General features: G+C 44.3%; 1 protein-coding gene across 1 annotated transcript in view; it reads right to left on the bottom strand.

Annotated features, from left to right (window-relative positions):
* LOC127645023 (pappalysin-2-like) overlaps positions 1-22,903 on the bottom strand; it is a 125,451-nt gene that overhangs the window by 22,030 nt on the left and 80,518 nt on the right. The window contains exons 17-21 of the mRNA XM_052128517.1: positions 9,533-9,746; positions 7,600-7,768; positions 6,067-6,199; positions 3,058-3,167; positions 866-937 (exon numbers count right to left, since the gene is read on the bottom strand). Coding sequence (XP_051984477.1) covers positions 866-937; positions 3,058-3,167; positions 6,067-6,199; positions 7,600-7,768; positions 9,533-9,746 — 698 coding nt within the window. The remainder of the gene's footprint in view (positions 1-865; positions 938-3,057; positions 3,168-6,066; positions 6,200-7,599; positions 7,769-9,532; positions 9,747-22,903) is intronic.

Here is a 22,903-nt window from a genome sequence, read left to right as displayed (position 1 = left end):
AGTGGCAATTATATTTTCATTCTGTATTATTTTTGTGATAAAAGGTGCTCCACAGATAATCAATCTGTCAGCGTTCAGTGGGAAGATGTGGCATGCAGTCCATCAGCCATTACACTCAATATTTCTTTTGGCTACAAGAAATGTTAAAGATGTCTCGATATAAGAGTGGATGGTGTCGGAAATCCCTGGCAACCAAATGTCTCATTGCTGATGTAAATGTAATGTAAACCAGAGGAATGTGTAAACTACACACAGACAAAATAAAAATAGAAATAAATAGATAATGAAGAGCAAAACAGGTCCACTACATGGTTCCACAACCCAATAATTGGCATGTAAAACTAAACCAATCAACACCTTTAGCATTTATCACTGATTATAAAGCTCTCTGGTTCTGCCAAGCAGCACAGAGGACCACATCAATGCTGTGCTGGTGGTTATCTGTCAAAGTGCTCTTTCTTCTGCTATGTCTGACAGGGAGCAGATGTGAACTTTGCCACTGATTATGTCTTCCATTGCACATTGAAATACTGCTTTCGTAAAGGAATTGTTCACCCCAAAATGAAAACTGTCATTAACTCACCTTCATGTTGTTGTTGTTTTTTTTTCTTCTTCTGTAGAACAGAATCTAAACATAGCTCTTTGTGATACAACTAAAGTTCATTCTGACCATGTCTGTGAAGCTCCAAAAGGTCAATTAATGAGTTTGCTGGTTCATATAATCCTGGAGCACATTAAAATAAAGGTATTTGACATGCTGTCCATAACTGAGTGGCTCGAGCACAGGGTAAAGACTCTCAAAGATATAATGTTGCACTTCAATTCAAAAAGATTTCACATTACTTACACAGTAATTGGCACTCACCTCACATGACTGAATGCAGTGGATATGTGCTGGATTTGGATACCACTTCAACATGCCAGTACAGACGATGCTCTGTCAAAGGGAGATAAATGGGGGTATAAGATAAATTTAGGGAGAGACAACTGTTCTGCCATTATGACATCATAAAACACAAGAGGTGATTTATTAATACTGATTGTGTTATTGTAATATGTATCCTATTAAGAAGGAATTTGAAACAGGATATTTTATTTAGAATTTCTTAGTGTCCAGAAATCCAATAACGTCTCATTCAGTTTCAGAAGACATAATGATTGTGCCAAAAAACAACTTTGCAAATTAAGATCCAATTAATATGACGAGTTACACTTCTTCTCTTGTCTTTCCAATTTGAACAGACATTTCATTGATTTGACGTGAAATGGCTCTTCATTCTCAGACTTGGAAATCTGAACTTTTTTTAAAGCAGAATTTCTGGAAAGAAACTTGCTTATCTCTGTTTCATCTCCCTCCTTCTGTGACCTTTCCTCCATCATTCTTACCCAATCTTCAATATTTTGGACACCATTCCTGGAAAGCAAACTGTACTTAGAGGTGCTGATGTATCATTATAAACAATAGGAGTCAGACACCATGCTTGATGTGTGGCATTTTAATAGTCTCTTGTAAAAACATCTCAGCGTAATCGTTATTCTCACAAGCACGATGTTATGGATAGAGCGGGTCAACTCTTTTGCAGCAAAATTTCAGCGGTGGAGTGATCTAAAACTTGTTTCAGAGCACGAATCAAGGTAACCCAATCCAACTTATCACTCTGATGTGCCAATGATGTGATTCTAGTTACAAGCATTGCTTCAAAAGTAGCTCCCTGGTCACTTGGAGCCAAATAAGACCACCCAAACGAAGATCATAAAACTAGGCATTTTTACATCTGATAGAATTCAAACAGATTTCAAGTCATGATGTGTGGAACAGGGACCCTGCCAATATCTGGATGGCAATGTGACATGTCTGAGGGTCATCATTTCCTGTTGAAAAGACTTAACTGGTCACTGGTCACCAGAATAGTATGTTGTGTTTTGGCTGCTGTCTCCATAATTGCATGCTGGCATGTGGGTGTCCCAACCAGAATTCTTAAAGGGATATTTCACCCAAAAACTAAAATTCTCAAATGATTTACTCACCCTCATGATATCTTAGGTGTGTATGACTTTCTTTCTTCACCAGAACACATTTGAAGAAAAATAGAAAATGATATTGGTCCTTAAAGTGCATGCGAATGGAGATTTCTCCTTTGATGCTCCAAAAATCACAGACACTAAGCAGAATTGTCATTCATATGACACCAGCTGTTAAATTAATGCCTTCTAAAGTGATACTACTGCTTTTGGTGTGATACATATCAATATTTATGTACTTTATTACTATAATCCAACATTAAGGTAAGGTTCACGAGAGGGCGGAGTCAATGCGGTCTCTCGTGTGACGTATACGTTTTTTTGCACCAAAAGCTTTCGTGTTTCTTTAGAAGACATTAATTGAAAAACTGGTATTGTATAGATGACATTTATGCTGACTGTGTGTGATTTTTGGAGCTTCAAAAGATTTCTCAATCCACTTGCATTTTAAGGACCTACTGAGCTAAGATATTTTTTTCATTCTGGTGAAGAAAGAAAGTCATGAGGGTGAGTAAATAATGAGAGAATTGTAATTTTTGGGTGCACTATCCATTTAACTAACTTATTCAGCAAACCTCACTTAATTAATAAGCTTTATCAGACAAACCATGCTGGTTGAACAGCATTGTTTTTTTTTGTTTTTTGGTTGTTTTTTTTTCAGATTAGATTTACAAGACAACTTTCTACAAACTTTATGCGTTAAGTCTGCATAGGGTAAACAAGGACAGCTTGGTCACATATAATGGCTATATTCCACAGATGTGTATGTTTACTTAACCAGTGAATAACAGGTGTGGACAGATGATATTCACATTTAAGGATTATCAAAATCATGCTACTATTCTTTCAGACTCAACCTGTTTTCCAGGAAAAGGACAGAGCTTACACTTTCAGGGTGGCTTTAATAGTACAAATGGAAAAGGGAGGCTTTTCAGAGTGTACATAAAGATTTGACTTGGAGTTTGGTGGAAGCGCTAGAAAAACGGCCAATGATATGAAATAACAAGTTGTGGCAAACTGTCCCCACCACCTCACCTGAACTTTGCTGGGAAGCATCCAGTGCTCTACTGTATCAGCATTAGAGTCATTGGCTAACACCACAGGGTCACTCAAGGCCACAATGCATGTCGGGTAGCAGACCGCACCTGCCATGACACAAAGTGAGCTTTGCTTAAACCCTCATTTACATCTGTTTAATTTTTTCATGTCAACACATGAATAGCCAAGCTCAGGACTGGTCATCCATAGTTCAACAGCTTGGCTGGCTGGCACTCAAACCTATTCTACTGCATGTAACTGACTGTGGTCCTGTGGCCCAGGTATGTCTATACCTCATATTAGAAAATATAAATACAGTGGCTTTAATGCAAATAAAAACATTTTAGAATACAATGTAAAAATAGAAAAAAAAAAGAAATGGCGCATACTGTACTAAACAGTATTTGGACACTTAAGCCACACTTAAAATATATAATAATGTAACTGCATGGGAGCCTGGGTAGCTCAATGAGTTAAGAAACTGACTACCACCCCAGGAGGTGCTGAGTGACTCCAGCCAGCTCCAGCCAGGTCTCCTAAGCAAACAAATTGGTCACATGTCAACTGAGGCAACTGAGATTCGTCCTCCGCCACCTGGCTTGAGGTGAGTCACTACGCCACCACAAGGATTTAGAGAACATTGGGAATTGGGCATTTCAAATATATAAAAAAAAAATAGAAAATTATGATAATGTAACTGCAGTCGATGACAAAATGTCAAACCAAGCGGCATTTATGTTCAAGAAAGATAAGGCAAACACTTTTCAATCAAATCATTTCACATAAAATTATTTGTCAGGTTTTAATTTATGAAATGGTAAATGGTCTGCACTTATATAGCACTTTTTTATTAACCTTAGAGGTTACCAAAGCGCTTTACACTGTGTCCCAATCACCCATCCACACTCACATTCACACACCCATGCAAGGCGCTAGCCTGCCATTGGGAGCAACTCGGGGTTCAGTGTCTTGCCCAAGGTCACTTCGGCATGTGGAGCAATGTGGGCCGGGATTCAAACCACCAACCCTGCGATTGGTAGCCGACCCGCTCTACCATCTGAGCCACAGCTGCCCCATTATTCGAAATGATCTAATGGATAATGGATCATATTATGAACAACAACTGTGGGTATTCTGCAAGGATACCTGTGTGAACTTGAAGGGGGCTGATATACATTTACATTAATGACCTTGAGTTGGTTATTGCAAAAATGACTCAGAAAAGGGAAGTTAGAGCTTCTTTTCAGATGACACTTGGTTTGATAGTTTGTATCTAATGCAATTAAATAACTTTTCAAGTGTGCCAAATATGTTTTGAAACAACTGTATGTACTGCCAATGATTGAGATACCCAAGAAAAAAATCAACACTTTCTTAGAAATCTGCTGTCTAGTCAATTTAATATTTTTTAAAGGCAACTTTGATTTGATTATCAAAATGGTTAGTACAGTATGTACATTTTCTTGTCAGTTTAACCTTTTCATACGTACCGTCACAAAAATGTAACGGCTAATAACTGGGCCATGTAGAGTAGCGTCACACATACTGTATGTGTTTCTGCTTTTGCGCCAACACAGGCTGCGCTGGTCAAGAGTCTGTTGATTATTTTCGCTCAAACAGTTACTCATGCAGTCTTTTAAACCACAGAATAAGTTTATTTGATATACATACATACAAATCATCACCAAAGTACTATGATAAAAAGTTTACAGCTCTCGGAGAAAGTTCGGAGAAAGTTCACGTTTGATGTATTGACTGTAGTACAGTCAATACATCAAACGCAAACTTTCTCCGAAACATGCTGCCATGTTTGTTTACATTAGTAGCAGTTGTCAATCATCAAAAAACAGCTACTCAAAGAGTCTTTTCAAGCACATTATATGTGTATTTTATGTAACAAACAGCCAAATTGTCACCAAAGTACCACAATAACAGTTCACAGCTTGCATATGCACTGCCATCATATCGTAACGTGATCTTCCCATGCACGCAGCCAAGTCTGGTGATTAGGTGCAGACAGGGCTGGACTGGGAAGAGAAATCATCCTGGGATTTTACATAGCAACTGGCCCAAAAAAGGGGGGGGGGGGGTTTCACTGTCCTTTTCTGCATATCGTGGCACCGTTTTGTGGTCCGTTCTGCATAACTTCATTGTGAAGTTATGAACTTCATTTTAGCTTATGGCAGACCATTCAGTCCGTTTCACGGCAACCCGCTCGGTTATCCCGATGGCCAGTCCGCCCCTAATCGGCCCCAAAGTGCGTTGGCCCAATGGGAAAATGCCCGGTATGCCAGATTACCAGTCCAGCCCTGAGTGCAGATGAGGTTTATTCACACAAACAGCAACTCAAAAAGTATTTTCAGGAATATAATATGTTTGTTTTCTGAAAGAGACAGCCAAACTATCACAAAAGCACCAAGATAACAGTTTAAAACTCATATACTCACAGTGAAAACATGCTGATTGAGCACAATTATCCATGCACGCTGCCAAGTCTGTTTACATTAGGGCGTGTAACACACACACACACACATACATAAACATAGTTTAGTATGTTTTTTAAGCAATTTGAATTATAGGGACACTAGAAATTTCCTCATAAACCATATTTATAGCATAATACCTTTGTAATTACCAGTTTGTAAACTAAAAAAGTCCATGTTAGCCAAAACCACCCAAACCCACCCCTACACACAGACACACACACAATGTCTGAGATGTCAAACAGTGCATAGGCAAACCATACTGCTGATATTATTTGATAATTTCTTTTTTACAGCTATAAAAATGAAATAAATAAAACTAAAACATTACAGCAGACATAACCTATTTGTTCACATGTTTACTATATTATGTTATTTAATTATTTTTATGACAAGAATAAAAACAATTTATATTTACTATCTGCCCCTCTCTACCGGCTGTGCAGTGTCACATGCAAAATAACTCACTCCAGGGGGCACTGCATAGGAATTTAGATCCAACTCATGAAAAGTAAATCCTCACCCACATCAAAGCCCTCGTCACAGATGTATTCCACCAGATTAAGGTCAAGAGGAGCCTGGCACAAGCCCTCTATCTTCTTGCACATTGTGAAGTCCTCAGACCATCTGCCGTCTTTGGTGCAGTGAATACTGGACTTTAGGGACAAGTATATTGCAAAAGAGTGTTTAATGACTTCCTCAAAAATTTACATTCTGTCATCATTCACTTACCCTCATGTTGTTCCAAACCCATGACTTTCTTTCATCAATAAAACAGAAAATTATGTTGATAATAAGTTTTGGCCTCAGTCACCAACTTCCGTTGCATGGAAAAAAGATGCAATGAAAGTGAATAGGGACTGAGACTCTTAGTCCCTATTATTCTGCCTTTTGTTTAATAAAAGAAAGTCATACAGGATTAGAATGGCATGACATTGAGTAAATTATGAGAAATTTTCATTTTAGGGTAAACTAGCTTTTAGAGTTTAGGAAATGAGCAGTATGATCTCCCAAAAATGAATAAATTACATGACTGTGGAACATTTTTGCAAAATTATATTGAAGGTGAAATGTCCACTGAGGGATGCTAAAAGACAGTATAATGTTCTCCCCAAAAAAAGATGATGTTTCTAAGTTTAATGCTCTATGGAGTTTTAAATGAATAAAGGCTAAATCCATAACTGAGACATTTAACAGAAACCAAACGAATGGTATCATAAAAGCAAAAGTGAGATTATTTGTTTTTCTATTTTGAAATGAACAAAACCAACGTCCCTTCTCTAAATGCTACATCTAAACTTTCTAGACAGAAGGAGAAAGAAGAAATATCTAGAAGAAACTAGTGTGATATTAAAGCAAATGTGAGGTTAACAAATCAGACATTCCTAACCAGAACCTGATGCATAAACCTAACTGATAGTGTCATAAAAGCATATGTGAGATGAAAAACATATTAGCTGAAGCAGCCATGTCTTTTTGTGGTGCTTCTATGACACTTTGGGCTCATGTGTCAAATTAAAGCATGCTCTGCTGGTATCAAACACCTGTATTCTGGGTTGAAAGTCTCAAGGCTCTATCAGTTGCACCATCGCACAGTCATGCTTGGGAAAGCTTATATACGTAGTTGGTTATGTAATGCAAGCATTAAAATATATTGTCTTTCAAATAATGCATTACAGTGAAAATAATTTGATGTAATAAGATGGCATTTTGTGTTGAACAAAGAGAAAAATAAGTGTGTATGAACTGTTAATATGCTGTTTTACTCATGATTCGTGTGAAAGTAAATAACTAATTGCCTCTAATGATTATTATATATTATATACACTGCAAGACCATAATGTGGACCCCATTCTAATTAACAGGTTTGGTTATGCCCCTTAATTCCACAAAAGAGAAATCTTAAGGTGATGTTCATTACGAAATGGTTACTAAGTCTGGTGTGGAAGAAATTGACTGGCCAGCACAAAGCCCAGACCTAAATCCTATTGAACACTTTTGGGATGAATTGAAAGAAACCTTATGCTAAAATATGAGTTTCATAAGTAGCAGTTACCCTTTCTGTTGTGTCGGGACACTTTAGGGTGCAGATGCTATCGAAGTAAAAGTTTATGGTGCAGGTATACATGCCCTCAAACATCATAGGCAAAGTAGGGCATGTAACAGGTGAACAGCTGCCCCTCTGCCAGTTCCCGCCCTCCAAACACTCCAACCTCAGAACCTTCCTGAGAATAACATAGGTCATTAGCATAAAGGAGGAATATATTGAATGCACGCATGTACATTGCATATAAAAAGCTACAGTATTACAATGGCAGTTTTCTCAAAATCTACTGAGTTTATTTGCTACTCCCTTCGTGGGCAGAAACTTTCTAAATAACAGCTGGTCTTAGCTGTCTTAAGATAGTTTAGAAGGACTTCCATCCTGGCCAAGCTGATATTCAGCTGGATTAGCTGGCCAGACAGCTAATCATCTCTTAAAATATTGATATATCGATTATTGATCAGCATGTTATCGATTATTGATCAGCATGTTATCGAAAGGAAATAAACAGGAAGAACTTACAATTGTGGAAGCTTTAAACCCTAGGAAAAAAATATAAATTGATTCGTCAGGCCAAGAATCTAACAAATTGTGTAGATTGTGTCTAGACAAATTTGTGTAGACTGTAGTTACGCCACTATTTTTATTTTGTATTTTTTTTTTTATTTTAATGCAAGAACATGTTCTTGTTAATCTTGTACTGTCACTGGTTTGAGCAAGCTTGAGTGTGGGTTTTATCTCAGTACAGCTCCACGTTGTCAATACAGCTGGAGTGTTGCTTACTGCCTCCTGCTGAAAACAGGTAGTATACCTACTTCAAACTTGAATTGATGGTAGAAATATTCCTTATTACAGTCTGGGGACATGAAAAATTGCATAATTGTTTTAATGCATAATTTTTTCTATACCTTTATTAATCACACAGAATTAACATGTTAAATCAACGTCCCTGGTTTTAATTAAATGGAATAATGTCCTATCAATACTTTTCAGAACTAGATATACTCATAATTTATACTAATATGTATCAGTTTATATTTCCCTCTGCTCTGCCTAACATCTTACATTGACGTTGTATTATCCATGATGAATACAATCCATGTTGCCTGAAATCTTGGCCAAAATTTGGTGTCTTAGAAAGTAGCAACATTTGGCTTCTTGTGAGCCTTCATTTAGGAAATACACCCATGATGTTTAGAAGGCTTTGTAGACAGGCTCCCATCAAGGTTTTGTGAAAAATGAAGGCTGTCTGTTGGCTTCCATTTAGAATTTTGCAAAACATATGAATGTAGGGATCGTTTCTTGAATGACATTCTTCTCTAGCCACAAGGGATGTATTTATACCAAAGACATGTGACAAAACATCTGGTACAGCTGAATAGCCAATAAATCCAGAGAAAATAAATTGGGGAGCATTGTTCATTGAGAAAGATCATACAGAAGCAAAGGCTAAAACTACCTTGATAATGGCATAACACCTTTCCTTAGACAGTCATAAACCATTTGCTCAACTTTCATAATAAAATGCCTTTTAGAACAAACATGCCAATGGTATTAATAAACAGGATCAATTAAATGGCTTTATGAGACATGCTGGCTATCGCTTCCTGTATTAATGACCAATTAAAAGCAGTTAAAAGACATTCACATATTTTACCAGCCATTTTAATAACTCATAAAGACATTGCAGGTGCAAACGCTAGTCCCCTCGAGATGTGCTAAGATCATGCTAAGCAACCTGGTATAGCTTGATTGGATAGAATACCAAAACAACACGCCATTAGACCATTCATCAAAGTACACTGCTTACTCCATTGCTGAAAGATATTTGGAAACACATGGAGTGAGATTTTTATGTTATTAGAAACATGTGAACAACCTAGATGCTGGAAACTCAGTAACCTATGCCTAGAAATTATTTTAAACTGTATAGACTGCAACTCACTTTCTTGGCTTTTTTTCGAGCGTGCCAGTGACGTAATATCCTGGGATGCATTTGTAACGGCATACAGTGCCCACATCATGGCCACCTCCAACACACTGGGGAACAAGCAGCTTGGCATTGGGTACGTTAGGTGGATCTGGGCACTCAACCTTGCAGTACCCTTCTGGGTATGACCACAGCCCATCCTCGAGACAAACCAATGTGTCACTTTTCCCTGAAACATGGAAAAACATAAGTAAATTGCATGAATTGCACTTTTAAAAAACATTATCACTTTCATTTAAGTGTCAAAGTCTTGTTCAAATATTTCTACTAAACTTTTGCTGAGTTTGGCATTGTACCTTTTTGCAGACTTAAACATATTCCAGAAATCCGAAAAGGCAGACATTAAAAATGAATGTTTTCCCTTCTATTTTTAGGCTAAATCCTAATTCAGTTCGGATGTATTTCACCAAATCTAAAGGTTTATTTCCGTAAAAATGGTCATGGTGGAGTGGGGCCTAGATCCCATTTGATTCAGGAAAGTTGGTATCATCTGCAAACAAATCAATCTAGAGCATTTCATTTTTCAGAACTAACTTCACTTTACTGATACATCCATGTCTGACAACAATGTATTTTTTATCAATTAAAAGTGAAATGTTTTTCTTGTAAAGTATGCTTGAGCAATCTTTCTTTAAATTGTGTCACTTGGCTTGAGTTTCTATAGCGTACAACATGTTTATGCAATTTTAAAGGTGACATAAATGCCCAAATACCTGTTGGTGCCATTGTATTTAATTAGATTTTGTCAAAGTTCTAAAGCAATTGTATTGGTATATAAAATATAATTTATAAAATATATAATATAATATTTTTTTATAAAAAAAACTAAAATGTTTTTTCCAACCCCAACATTAATGAAAAATGCAATCGTGTAACTTAGATTTCTGCATGTTTGTCCAATTAATGTAAACTCATGAAAATATTTTGATATGCTTCCTTAAAATTGAAAGAGCATTGAAGTTCATCAGGATAATACTTTAAAAACTTTACCATCAAGGCCAAGATGCATAGATGCTCCGTGATGCAATGTCCTGGAGCTTCAAGAGAAGCCACTGACCACTGCTGCAATCCTTGCCAGAGGAAAAGTTTGGACTAATCCATCAAAGCCCGACATTAAAGACAGTCAGAGTGCTAAGAGTACCCACTCGACTCCTGGGCCACCTTGCCTATGCAGGGCTCCCAGTCTTTAGGTGTGGGATGTCAAGATGCCAGTCTGCTCTACGCTGTCTGAAATGAGGGGCTCTCTGGGGACTTCAGTAGTATGAGATGAAATGCACTCTTGTTCTTTCCTGATTTCCTATTTCCTATCTCCACCTGTCTCCTGCAGCTCTGGCCTACTTTCCTATTTACTCAGCCATTGCCAAAAAGGGGCTGGAACCACAGTCAAACTGATGCACAGACTAGTGCCTGAATGAATGCAAGGGCCTGAGGAGGGTAGTAATGTGGTACCTTTTCTCCGATACATTTACTTGAGTAAAAGACTGTAAAAATATATTAAAAAAATTATATATATATATATATATATATATATATATATATATATATATATATATATATATATATATATATTGAATGGGACTTTTACTAGAGCGGAAGTTCACACAGCTACATGTGCTGACTGTCACTTCCACAGACTGTCACTCAAGTCATCAGTGCTGCAGCATCAAACTCTTCAAAATGAAACACATTCTTTGCTCTGCACAGTGAAAAAATAATACTCTGCTTTACCTTAAGGCAGGACGCTGAGGTATGTTTTGGCTCTCATGCTAACACTGGCTTTTCTGTGTAATGTTATGGTCATTTTCAAGGTGATTCTGTATCTGGGCTCTTATGACATCAGTTTTTAAGTGTGCATTTTTTAATCAGTGCAGCAATATATCAGTGTGCTTTGTCCCACGTCCCGCATGTCATGAGCAGTTTTTACGCATTTACTGGAAACTACTGCAGCTACTTCGGGCGGATTGACTGAATAAATCCATGTAAACATCCAAGTTAAGTGTAAATTCCTTTTGCTCTGCCGTTCGCATGTTTGACAACTGGAGCGCGAACAGTCAGCATTTCTGCACATGCACAGTGAGCACATAAGAAATGTGCGGTCGCGAGGCAATCTATGGTGAAGAGAGTGGCTGTGTCCAAAATCTTTCACTAATTCCTATATAATGAATGGCAGTTAGTGCACTATATCTCAGCAGTGAGTGAACGAAATGAGTGTGTGAATTTGGATACTGACATATACTTTGGCCTTATTTGTTATTCTGATTAAATAATATATTAATATATACAATAAATCTTCATTATGTTTGTCATTTTTAATATATTCTGTGTGTTAATATAAAGATTTAACACATTTTATCACAATTTAAAATGTGTCTGTATGTTTTGCCTCTCTGTATGTTATTATGTTATTTTAATCAAGATTTGTCAAAAAGAAATTTAATACATTCAGCATGAAATAAAACACTGCAGGAGTGAAGGAAGCAGTTAACTCCCAGCTTGTATGTGTTCCCCATGGTGGACTGTGGGCAATTAACCATTGTTGAGTGTATATAAATTAGAGTGTACACTTGAAATTAGAGTGCAGTGTGAGTAAGAATGAGAGAACAAAACAAGGGAACGAGTGGCTCACTCAGAATTCAGACACTCCTACAAAACGCCGGACACTCGAAATAGTGAACAATATAGTGTATGGGGGCGGTTTCAGACACAGCGAGTGTTCTGCAACCGGGGTTGGTACCCTATACACTAGGATGCATACTTTGCATTAAAAGAGCGATGGTACTGCTGCAGAACTAATTATCTAAATTCTTTCAACACTGAAAAATATAACTACATTGAAATAAGGACACAGGACTTTAAGTGCGATGAAACAGCGAAAGTAGGCATTAATAAAGCATGATCTTGCTTTGGTTTATATTTCAGCATTATATATAATGTCCTTGTGGAACATTTTCACCGTAATAATTACTAGAAAAGTTTCCAAACTGCTCTTCTTATTGTCAAATTTATCCAGGTCTGACAAGAGCTCTTAAAGTGATAGTTCACCCAAAAATGTAAATTCTCATTATTTACTCACCCTCATGCCAACCCAGATGTGTATGACTTTCTTTCATCTGCCAAACTCAAATGAAGATTTTTAGAAGAATCTCTCAGCTCTGTACGTCCATACAATGCAAGAAAATAGGTGGCAACATTTAATGCTAAACAAAATCACATAAGTCAGCATAAAAGTAATCCATAAAACTCAAGTGGTTAAATCAGTATCTTCAGAAGCGATGTGATATGAGAATGTGTGGATGAGAAACAGAGAAACATATCACTTTCACATTCTTCTTTTTGTGTTTTTGGTGATTCACATTCTTCTTTGCATATAGCCCCTGATGGGCAGGGAGAAGGTCTAGCAAAAAATGGCAAATATTGATCTGTTTCTCACCCACACCTATCATATCACTTCTGAAGATATGGATTTAACTACTGGAGATTTATGGTTCCCCTTCTGTCGCTCTCTCCACGTTGTGTCAGAGAAGCGACACTAGGGGTCTCTCTTGAGCGCCGATATTCACCTCTGACCTATCGAAAAGGGCCAATGAGAGTTGGCAGTCAGTATTTGCATACCCAGCCCCCACATACGGGTATTTAAGCGGGGCAAATACGGAAGTTTAGTCAGAAAATTTCTTTGGAGCCGGTGGTCTGTATGCAGTTTGCTGCGAGTTACACACCACATTAAAACGTTCCTGTTTCCTCTGACGATCTGCATGCTGTTGGATCTTGATAGCGCACAACAGCGGCTTTCTCCTTTACTTTGCACGGCGTGCATTGTTGCCCCTGAGCGCTTCGACATCGCAGACACACACACACACTGTGTATTAAAAGAGTAAATTCCTATTAAAAGAGTAATTTCTCTAAAAGAGCAAAACACAGCGGCGTTGAACGTTCTTTTCAGAACGCGTCTTTTTCAAGATGCCCTTCCGCCCCGGTGTTGTTCCTGGATGCGGTAGAGTGCTCTCCGCTTCAGACGGCCACAGGCGCTGTCTCGTGTGTTTAGGCCACGATCACACCGAGACGGCGTCTGTGGATGGTTCATGTTCTCACTGCGAGAACATGACCATGACCACGTTGCGGTCGCGGCTTGCTTTCAACAGAAAGCAAGCCACCCCAGCTGCCCCCACATTGCTCGTTCTTCCCACGGGATTGAGGAGGATGCGGTTGGCGCTGGGTGCGATTTGGGGGTGGCAGCGGGTGCGGTTTCGCCGGGTAGCCCCCGCGAACCTCCCGTTCCCCGACACGCTCGCTGGTCCCCGTCCACGCTCGCGGCGATAGCGGCTCGCCTCATGGCCCGGCTGTCTATCCTCCCAAGCCCGAAGCAGATGAGCTCGCCGCTGCATCGGTGAGTGTGATGTCTGATGCCGAGGACTCCCCTGGACTGCCGCCTTCGGGCCAACAGGCCCAGGCTGAGGCCGACGCTCAGATGTCTGACATGCTTTCCCGGGCCGCTGTAAGCATGGGGTTGGATTGGAACCCTCCATCCTCCCCACAGCCTTTACGGTTGGATGACTGGTTCCTGGGGCAGCGCGCCGTTCGCAGCCTCGCATCCCCCCGGTCCCGTTTTTCCCGGAGGTGCATGACGAGCTGACGTCTACGTGGAGAGCCCCGCTCTCCGCCCGTCTAGGTGCCACCCGCTCCACTCTCACCACCCTCGACAGCGGAGAGCGCCACAGATACGGGGCGATTCCCCAGGTCGATAAGGCAGTTGCGTACCATCTATGCCCCGGTAGCCCTACCTCCTGGCGTGGCCGCCCCGAACTCCCATCCAAGCCCTGTAGGACAACATCCTCGCTCAACGCGAAGGCCTACAGTGCGGCTGGACGCGCTGCCTCCGCCATGCATGCGATGGCCCTCCTGCAAGTCCACCAGGCCAAAGCACTCAGAAACATGCACGGGGGTAGACCTGATCCTGATGTGCTGCAGGAACTGCGCTCAGCGACCGACCTCGCCCTGAGAGCGACGAAGGCCACAGCGCAGGCACTCGGACAGGCGATGGCCACCCTAGTGGTCCAGGAACGCCATATTTGGCTCAGTCTGGTCGAGATGCGTGAGGCCGACAAGAACCTCCTCCTGGACTCACCTGTCTCTCAGACTGGCCTTTTCGGCGACACCGTCGAGGACTTCGCCCAACAGTTCTCCGCGGTGAAGAAGCAGACGGAGGCCATCTCTCAAGCATCATGCCCCGCCGCAGACCTGACGCTACAGGCCCTGCCCCGTCTGCCCGCCGAGGGTGTCCCCCTGCGAAGAAACCAGCTCCTGCTCCGCCTCAACCCGGGCCCAGCTCTCAGCCCCAGCGTCGAGCACCTCGCATACGGCGCACGCCCCCCTGTCTCACGAACCGGAAGGCTCCCAAGCGTTCCTGAGACAGCCGACCCAGAGCCGAAGACGTTAGCTCCGGAGGTGGTAAGACCGCTCCGTCCCCCGGTGGAGGGCCGGGAGGAGAATCCTTTGTTTTTTCATTTGCCACACCCCCTGACAGGGGCTGTGGTACCCACATTCTCAATAAGAGCTATTTCCTTTGCCTCTGGGTCACCTGGCCCGCAATCTGCTTTCAGATTATGACAGCCCCGGTACACCGGACGCGGCGATCCCACCTTCCGCCTGCCCACGACTGTCCCCCGGCAGGCCGGTTCAGACGAGTCCAGAGGACGCCAGCATCAGACCTCCTCCTCAGTCACGAACCCGCCCCCTGCCAGGTGCATGGAGCAAGGTAAGTGCTTTGAGTCTATTCTCAGCACCTCAGCCTCAGGCCGCGACGAAGCCGCCCGACGCTGCATTACCTGTTCCGCCCCGCTGCGAGGCCCCGCCGGGTACGTCCAAAATACTTGTCCCTTTGGTGCCCCTAGCGCAGAGCTGGGAAGCGTGGCTTTCGCTTCCCAACGCATCACGCTGGCTGCACCGGACCATTCGACTCGGTTACACAATTCAGTTTGCCCGGCTCCCGCCCCCCTTCAGGGGCGTCCGCTTTTCCGCAGTACACGGCAAGCATGCCAGTTCCCTGCGCACGGAAATCGCGACCCTCTTAGCCAAGGGCGTGGTAGAGCCCGTCCCTCCAACCAAAATGAGGAAGGGTTTCTACAGAGCTAGCCGGCTTACCAGCGACCGTTGTGAATACAATCAACCAAGCCAGAGCCCCCTCTACCAGGCACCTTTACGCCCTAAAGTGGCGCTTGTTCGCAGATTGGTGTTCTTCCCGAACTGAAGACCCACAGAGATGCGCGATCAAGTCAGTGCTCCTGTTCCTACAGGAGAGGCTGGACAGGAGGCTGTCCCCGTCCACCCTCAAGGTGTATGTTGCCGCCATTGCCGCCCACCATGATCCTGTAGACGGCAAGTCTTTGGGTAAGCACGACCTGATCCTCAGGTCCCTGAGAGGCGCCCGGAGGTTGAATCCCTCCCGGCCAGGCCTAGTTCCCTCCTGGGATCTCTCGGTAGTCTTGGCAGGACTCCAGAGACCCCCCTTTGAGCCGCTTGAATCAACTGGACTCAGGGCCCTCTCTCTTAAGACGGCCCTGCTGATTGCGCTCGCCTCTATCAAGAGGGTCGGGGACCTGCAAGCGTTCTCTGTCAGCGACACTTGCCTGGAGTTCGGTCCGGCAGATACGTCTGTGATCCTAAGACCGCGACTGGGCTATGTGCCCAAGGTTCCTACCACACCATTCCGAGATCAGGTAGTGAACCTGCAAGCGCTGCCCTGGGAGGAGGCAGACCCAGCCCTTTCGTTGCTATGTCCAGTGCGCGCCCTGCGCATTTACCTGGACCGCACACAGAGCACCAGACGCTCTGAGCAGCACTTTGTCTGCTTTGGGGGACGGCAGAAAGGGAATGCCGTCTCCAAACAGAGGCTCGCCCACTGGGTTGTTGACGCCATCACACAGGCTTATCACACCCAGGCCGTGCCCCTACCCTTACGGGTCCGACCTCACTCAACAAGGGGTGTTGCGTCCTCGTGGGCACTGGCCAAGGGAACCTCCCTAGCAGACATCTGTAGAGCACGGGTTGGGCAACACCCAACACCTTCGCGAGGTTTTAGAACCTCCGCGTTGAGTCGGTTGCGTCTCGTGTTTTGTCAGGTCCGAGCCCGTAGAACTCGGTAACACGTAGACTGACCGGCCGGGTGGATCGCTTGCGCCCAGCGCCCTTTTCCTGACGTCAAGTTTAAGTAGTGCGCCTTTTTTCCCAGGGCGCCCCACTCCGAGTCAGGATACTGGTCGATTCCTCCCCAGCCCTCCGGGTCCGCGGTTCAGCGGAGGAACTCGCTGACCCAAGCCACTGCGGGTACCCTGATGGCTACCCTGTACTGGTATAGGTGCTCCACAGGTAAGGCCTCCTGCTCGGACTCCCCCTGTGTGTATTTCCACGGTTCTGTCCCCTTACGAGTGGACCCCCGTGTCTCCCTTTAGGCAGTTACAGCTGCCCCGGTCGCCGTGCTGTAGCAACTCCCCCCTTTCAAGGCTGGATCTACCACCGCACCATACTTTCCACACGAGCCCTAAGACGGCCGTGTGACGTGTCTACCACTTTTCCTCCCCAAGAAAAAGGGCAGGTGTGGTCTCCGCAGGGTCTGGGTAAGACCCCCTTCCCTATATGCGTGTAAGGGCCCCGGCCGTGATTGCTCTTTGCGAGAAACATAGAGAGAAAAGAGGCCCAGCCAGGCTGGCCCGTTCCCATGTTGGCAAACATCGCCTTGTTCCCCTCTCAGGGTAACTAGAAGGATCCCGATGTTCGTATGGGGCATTGGGGAAGGGTACGTGCAGCCAGGAAGGAATCCCTGCCCGCCTCTGTATCGGCAGTTCACGTACACGGTTCAGCACATGGCAAGATTGGAATGGGTCCCCTAGTGTCGCTTCTCCGACACAACGTGGAGAGAGCGAAAGAAGGGGAACATTTGGTTACGTATGTAACCTCCGTTCCCCGAGGGAGGGAACGACACGTTGTGTCTTTCCTCTGCCATGTCGCTGAACCGAGCCACTGTTGTGGCCGGACCATTTCCGGCTCCTCAGAAAAATCCTGACTAAACTTCCGTATTTGCCCCGCTTAAATACCCGTATGCGGGGGTGGGGTATGCAAATACTGACTGCCAACTCTCATTGGCCCTTTTCAATAGGTCAGAGGTGAATATCGGCGCTCAAGAGAGACCCCTAGTGTCGCTTCTCCGACACAACGTGTCGTTCCCTCCCTCGGGGAACGGAGGTTACATACGTAACCAAACGATTACTTTTATGCTGCCTTTATGTGTTTTTTGGAGCATCAACATTTTGGCTTACATAGCTCAAATATTCTTCTAAAAATCTTAATTTGTGTTCAGGGTTTTTTCTGCATGGAGAATTAGGAGGAGGCCGCCTCCATAATTTCATCGACGAAACTCAGGCAGGCAGTCACATCCACAGATAGACCCCAAGTCTATCTGTTATTACATTACACCTTATTTAATTACATTTTAAATTTTAATTACATTTTGGCAACATTGAAGTCTACCTGACCAGCCTTCATTTGTGACAGCCACGTAAGGATAATGTTTGCCCTAAACTTTGACATTGTTTGCCTCTGCTGGAAAATTAAACCACAATAAAAAATCCCCATAGAGCCAGCATAACTTAGGTAATAGTGCTCCATTAAGCTTAACAACAAGCAAGCTAATCAGGCGTTGGGTCAAAAAAGCATTGTGCAGGGACTGAAGATTGAGTTTTGTTTTTTATAGTGATAACATAACATAGTCAATACTCTGTGGTCACCGAAGATGCCTGCACAATCACCTGACTTTTTCCCTGATAACAGCAGAAAGAAATACCAAACATTATTTTTGGTTATTCAGATAAGAGAAAGGCATCATTCAAAACTCTAAAGAGTTTAATTTTATTTGTGTACACTCACAATAACAGCATAATGTTGTGGTTTTGTAAAATAAAGAAATCATACAGGATGCGGTTTCTGCTGTTTCTGTCTCTGTTAACTTCGCATCACGAAAATGAACCGAAACTCATCGTATACTTGCCTCGCAGACATGAGAAATATGTCTATAGAAAGCTTGAATTGTCTACTTTTAAAAGATCCAATTTAATAACAAATATTCTCTGATTGTGTAATCTGTATGAAACGAGATGTGCAGTCTTCACCGTTTGAGCTTATTATTGTTTTTGGAAGAAGACACGCTGTGAATTTACATCAGAAGAAGAGCGTGATCCGATACGGCCAATCTAACACAAAAAGTTTCTCACAAAAGTTAATTTTGTGAGCGAAAACTGTAGTCTACAAAATCTTTTATGTGTTTTGTGGCCTTTTTTCAGTGACTTAAAAATAACTAACCACGCATAATCTTGATTTTCTCAAAAATGCAAACATGTACATTTTATGTTTGGAGGCTCTTATGTTACAACACTGTTGAGAATGTGATGCGGTTTATTTATTAATTTGATTAATTATTCATGCTTGACATGATGACTACAATCATGTCAACTGTATCTGGGCAACATTTTTATTGTTATCTCAAAGCAAGTGATCTGAAGGTTTTACTGAACCTAAGAACTACTTACATTTGTAAATGCCACAATAAAACAGAAACATAATTACATAGAAAAAGTAACAAGTAATAAGATACAGCACTGTTTCAGTTGTGCGCATGGTAAATCAAGACCTGTCAATCCAAGCCACAGGTGTAAAACTCAAGGCCCGCAGGCCAAAACTGGCCAACCACCTTATTTCATGTGGCCCACGAGCTGATTTCTAAAATGCATGATGGAAGGTAAATGGAAAGTCTCATTACTAGTTAGTGCTTTCACCATGATTATTAATGAGCCTTCCCCTGCAGCGCATTTTACTCTCTCCAAAAGCTAAAAAAATAACAGCGCTACCAAGAATAACGTATCGGTTACCTAACGTAACCTCGGTTCTCTCTAGATGAGGGAACGAGTATTGCGTAAGCTAGCTTACGCTACGGGAAAGATTCATCTTTTCTGAGATATTGAAGCCAAAAAATTATCCTTAATTTTTGTATCCATTGTCAGCGCAGTCGCGGCAGCTGCAGACCTTGGCCGGGCTAGCTAGCGAGCTCATAGGTTGCTCTGCGGCAACTGCTGCAGCCTATAGACGAGCTTGGGCGAACTCGCATCCAATGAGAGGCGTCCGGCGCTCACTGCATCAAAGCCCGCCAAAAGGGCGTGACTAGAGTGCATATAAGCGTAGTTCAGTAGGCTGGAACCCTGGTTTTCATTGACTGAAGCGAAAAGTTAAGCAGGTAGGCGCGAGCACGGCCGGCTCACGCAATACTCGTTCCCTCATCTAGAGAGACCGAGGTTACGTTAGGTAACCGATACGTTCTCTTCTGAGAGGTTCTCTCGTATTGCGTAAGCTAACTACGCTCACGGGAACCCATTGTCAGCGCCGTCTGGCTCAAGCATCCACTGTATAAGCCCCAGGGAATTAAGGGGGACCGGGGAGCCCTTATGAGTGGGGAAATAATATTTGGCGGCAAGAATGCGGGTCATTGATTGTGTAATACATAAGCACATAGTAGGGCCGGGAGCGACAGAGCGGCGGTGCGGTCTGTGTGGAATGTGTCCCATCAGTGCAGCTCACCAGGGGAGCTGTAGCGTGATAAACCGCTAGTAGTTTTGCCTGCAGAGCGGGCACTTCCATATTGTAAAATCTGACAAAGGTGGAGGGAAGTCCATCCGCTGCCACACATATGTCGTGAATGGAAATTCGGCTGGACCATGCCCACGAGGATGCCATGCCTCTAGTGGAGTGAGCCCTAATGCCCAGCGGGCATGGCAGATCTTTGGCGCGTATGCAGCAGCAATAGCGTCCACTATCCATCTAGATAGTGTCTGTTTCGGCGCGAGACCTTTGGTGCGCCCTCGAGCGAAGCGAAAAGCTGCTCGGGCGTCTGAAAGCAGCGGGCGTGCAGTATACAATCTCAGTGCTCTGACCGGGCAAAGGAGATTGGCGTCGCGTTCGCTATCCGGTGCTGGCAGCGCCGATAGGAAATGACCTGTGCTCTGAAAGGAGTACCGATCACCTTGGGAACATAGCCGTGTCTAGGCTTTAAAATGACCTTGGAGTCACTTGGTCCAAACTCAAGACCGCATGGCGCTGACAGACAGCGCGTGAAGGTCTCCACACGTTTGACTGATGACAGGGCAGTCAGAAAAGCGGTTTTGAGTGAAAGGTATTTCAAATCCGCGGATTGAAGTGGTTCGAAAGGGGGCTTTCATAGTTTCGAGAACTATAGAAAGATCCCAGATAGGAACCGATGGAGAGCGCGGGGTTCATCCTTCTAGCTCCCCTGAGGAAGCGGATGACCAGCTCGTTTTACCCCATGACTGGCCGTGCAGGGGTTCAGCGAGCGCCGCAGCGGCCGCCACCTCACTTTGGCGTGGATGGGGATCTGCCCTCATCCAGCAGCTCTTGTAGAAATCTGAGCAGCGGCGACACCCCACATGTCCGTGGGTCCAGGTCTCTGTCGGTGCACCATTTTGAGAACACAGACCATTTTGGCGCATAGAGTCTTCTCGTGGAAGGGGCTCTAGCGTGTATGATGGTGTTTATTACTCCTTCTGGCAGAGCGACGGGTAGTCGTTGATCACCTACGCATGCAGCGCCCAGCGCTCTGGGTGGGGATGCCAGATTGTGCCGCGAGCTTGAGAGAGGAGATCTGCTCTCACTGGGATGGGCCCGCGGCTGTCAGTGACAGCTGCGTAAGCTCCGGGAACCATGTCTGATTCTCCCCAGCGGGGCTATGAGGAGCACCGGTGGCCGTTTCCCTGATCCTCTGCATTACCTGTGGCAATAGCGAGGCGGGAGGGAAAGCGTAAGCGAGCGTCTGGGCCAGTCCTGGGCCAGCGGCGTCCTCGCTTTCGAGAAAAATACTGGGCAGTGAGAGTTCTCTTTGGGCGCTAAAGAGGTCTATCTCTGCTCTGCCGAATAGGTGCCATAGCGTCTGGACTGTTTGAGCGTGCAGGGACCATTCCCTGGGGAATATTGTCTCTGGACAGTCTGTCGGGCCGTCGTTCAGGTGGCCTGGCGCGTCGCGTCGCCCTCAGCGGCGCAGGTGGCACTGGGACCAACTCAGTATGCGTTTTGTCAGATGGAAGAGGTTCCTGGATCTGACACCGCCCTGGCGGTTTAGGTAGGATACCACAGATCTGTTGTCGAGCGGACCAGGGCGTGGTGACCCTGAATGACGGGAGAAAGCGCCTGGCGTACTCGACCGCTATCATTTCCAGACAATTTATGTGAAGGAGCTTTTCCTGAACTGACCATAGGCGAAACCGGAGAGCCCTCGCGGACCGCGCCCCAACCCGTGTTGGGCGGCGTCTGTCGAGATGACTTTCGGCGAGATACAGCTCCCATTGTCACTCCCGCTGATACCATTCGGCCACTGTCAGGGCTGCAGAGCTGATATGCAGGTCTGAGTCACCTTGATGGGCTGGCGGCCTGTGGCCCAAGCCCGGCGAGCAGCGGGTGTTTAGCCAATGCTGAAGCGAGCATGTGCAGTAAACCCAGCTGAAGTACTGCTGCGGCTGAGGCCATGTAACCTAGCACTCTCTGGAATTTCTTCAGAGGCGTGAGGCTGTTCATCTGAAAAGATCGCGGCTAGTCAGCTGAACACGGCGTCTTGGCTGTGTAGATAAGCGAGCCGTCATTGCCACGCAGTCTAGTTCTATTCCCAGGAAGGAAATGGTCTGACTGGGCTGTAGTGAGCTCTTGGTCCAATTGACTGCAAGACCCAAACTGTTCAGATGGCTGAGGAGAACTGCTCTGTGAGACAGAAGCTCCATATGTGACTGAGCCATAATCAGCCAGTCGTCCAAATAGTTCAGAATTCGCAAACCCTGACTCCGCGGGGAGTGCGGCGCCCGCATCCATGCGCCGTGAAAGTGCGAGGTGCTAAGGACAGGCGAGCGGAGGCGGTGTATTGATAAACCTGGCCGTCGAGGCGAATCTCAAGAATGGCCTGTGGCGGGGATTTATCTGAATCTGAAAGTATGCATCTTTCAGATCGAGAGAAATAAACCAGTCCCCTAGGCACATCTTGCGAGGAGTTTCCTGATTGTAAGCATTTTGAGCGGTCTTTTTGCAAGCACCTTGTTCAAAACCCTGAGATCTAATATGGGTCTGAGGCCGCCGTCTTTCTTGGGAACAAGAAAATAGCGGCTGTAAAGCCCGACTTCGCTCAGAGAGGGTGGCACTTTTTCTATGGCCCTTTTGCACAGAAGGCTTGCTATTTCTGAGCGAAGCATGCACGCTGCTTCCGTGTTCACAGTGGTTTCGAGCAGCTCTGAA

This window comes from Xyrauchen texanus, chromosome 6, assembly GCF_025860055.1.
Source record: "Xyrauchen texanus isolate HMW12.3.18 chromosome 6, RBS_HiC_50CHRs, whole genome shotgun sequence".
Lineage (NCBI taxonomy): Eukaryota > Metazoa > Chordata > Actinopteri > Cypriniformes > Catostomidae > Xyrauchen > Xyrauchen texanus.
Note: the sequence above shows the minus strand (reverse complement) of the source record. Positions and strands in the feature narration are given on the sequence as shown.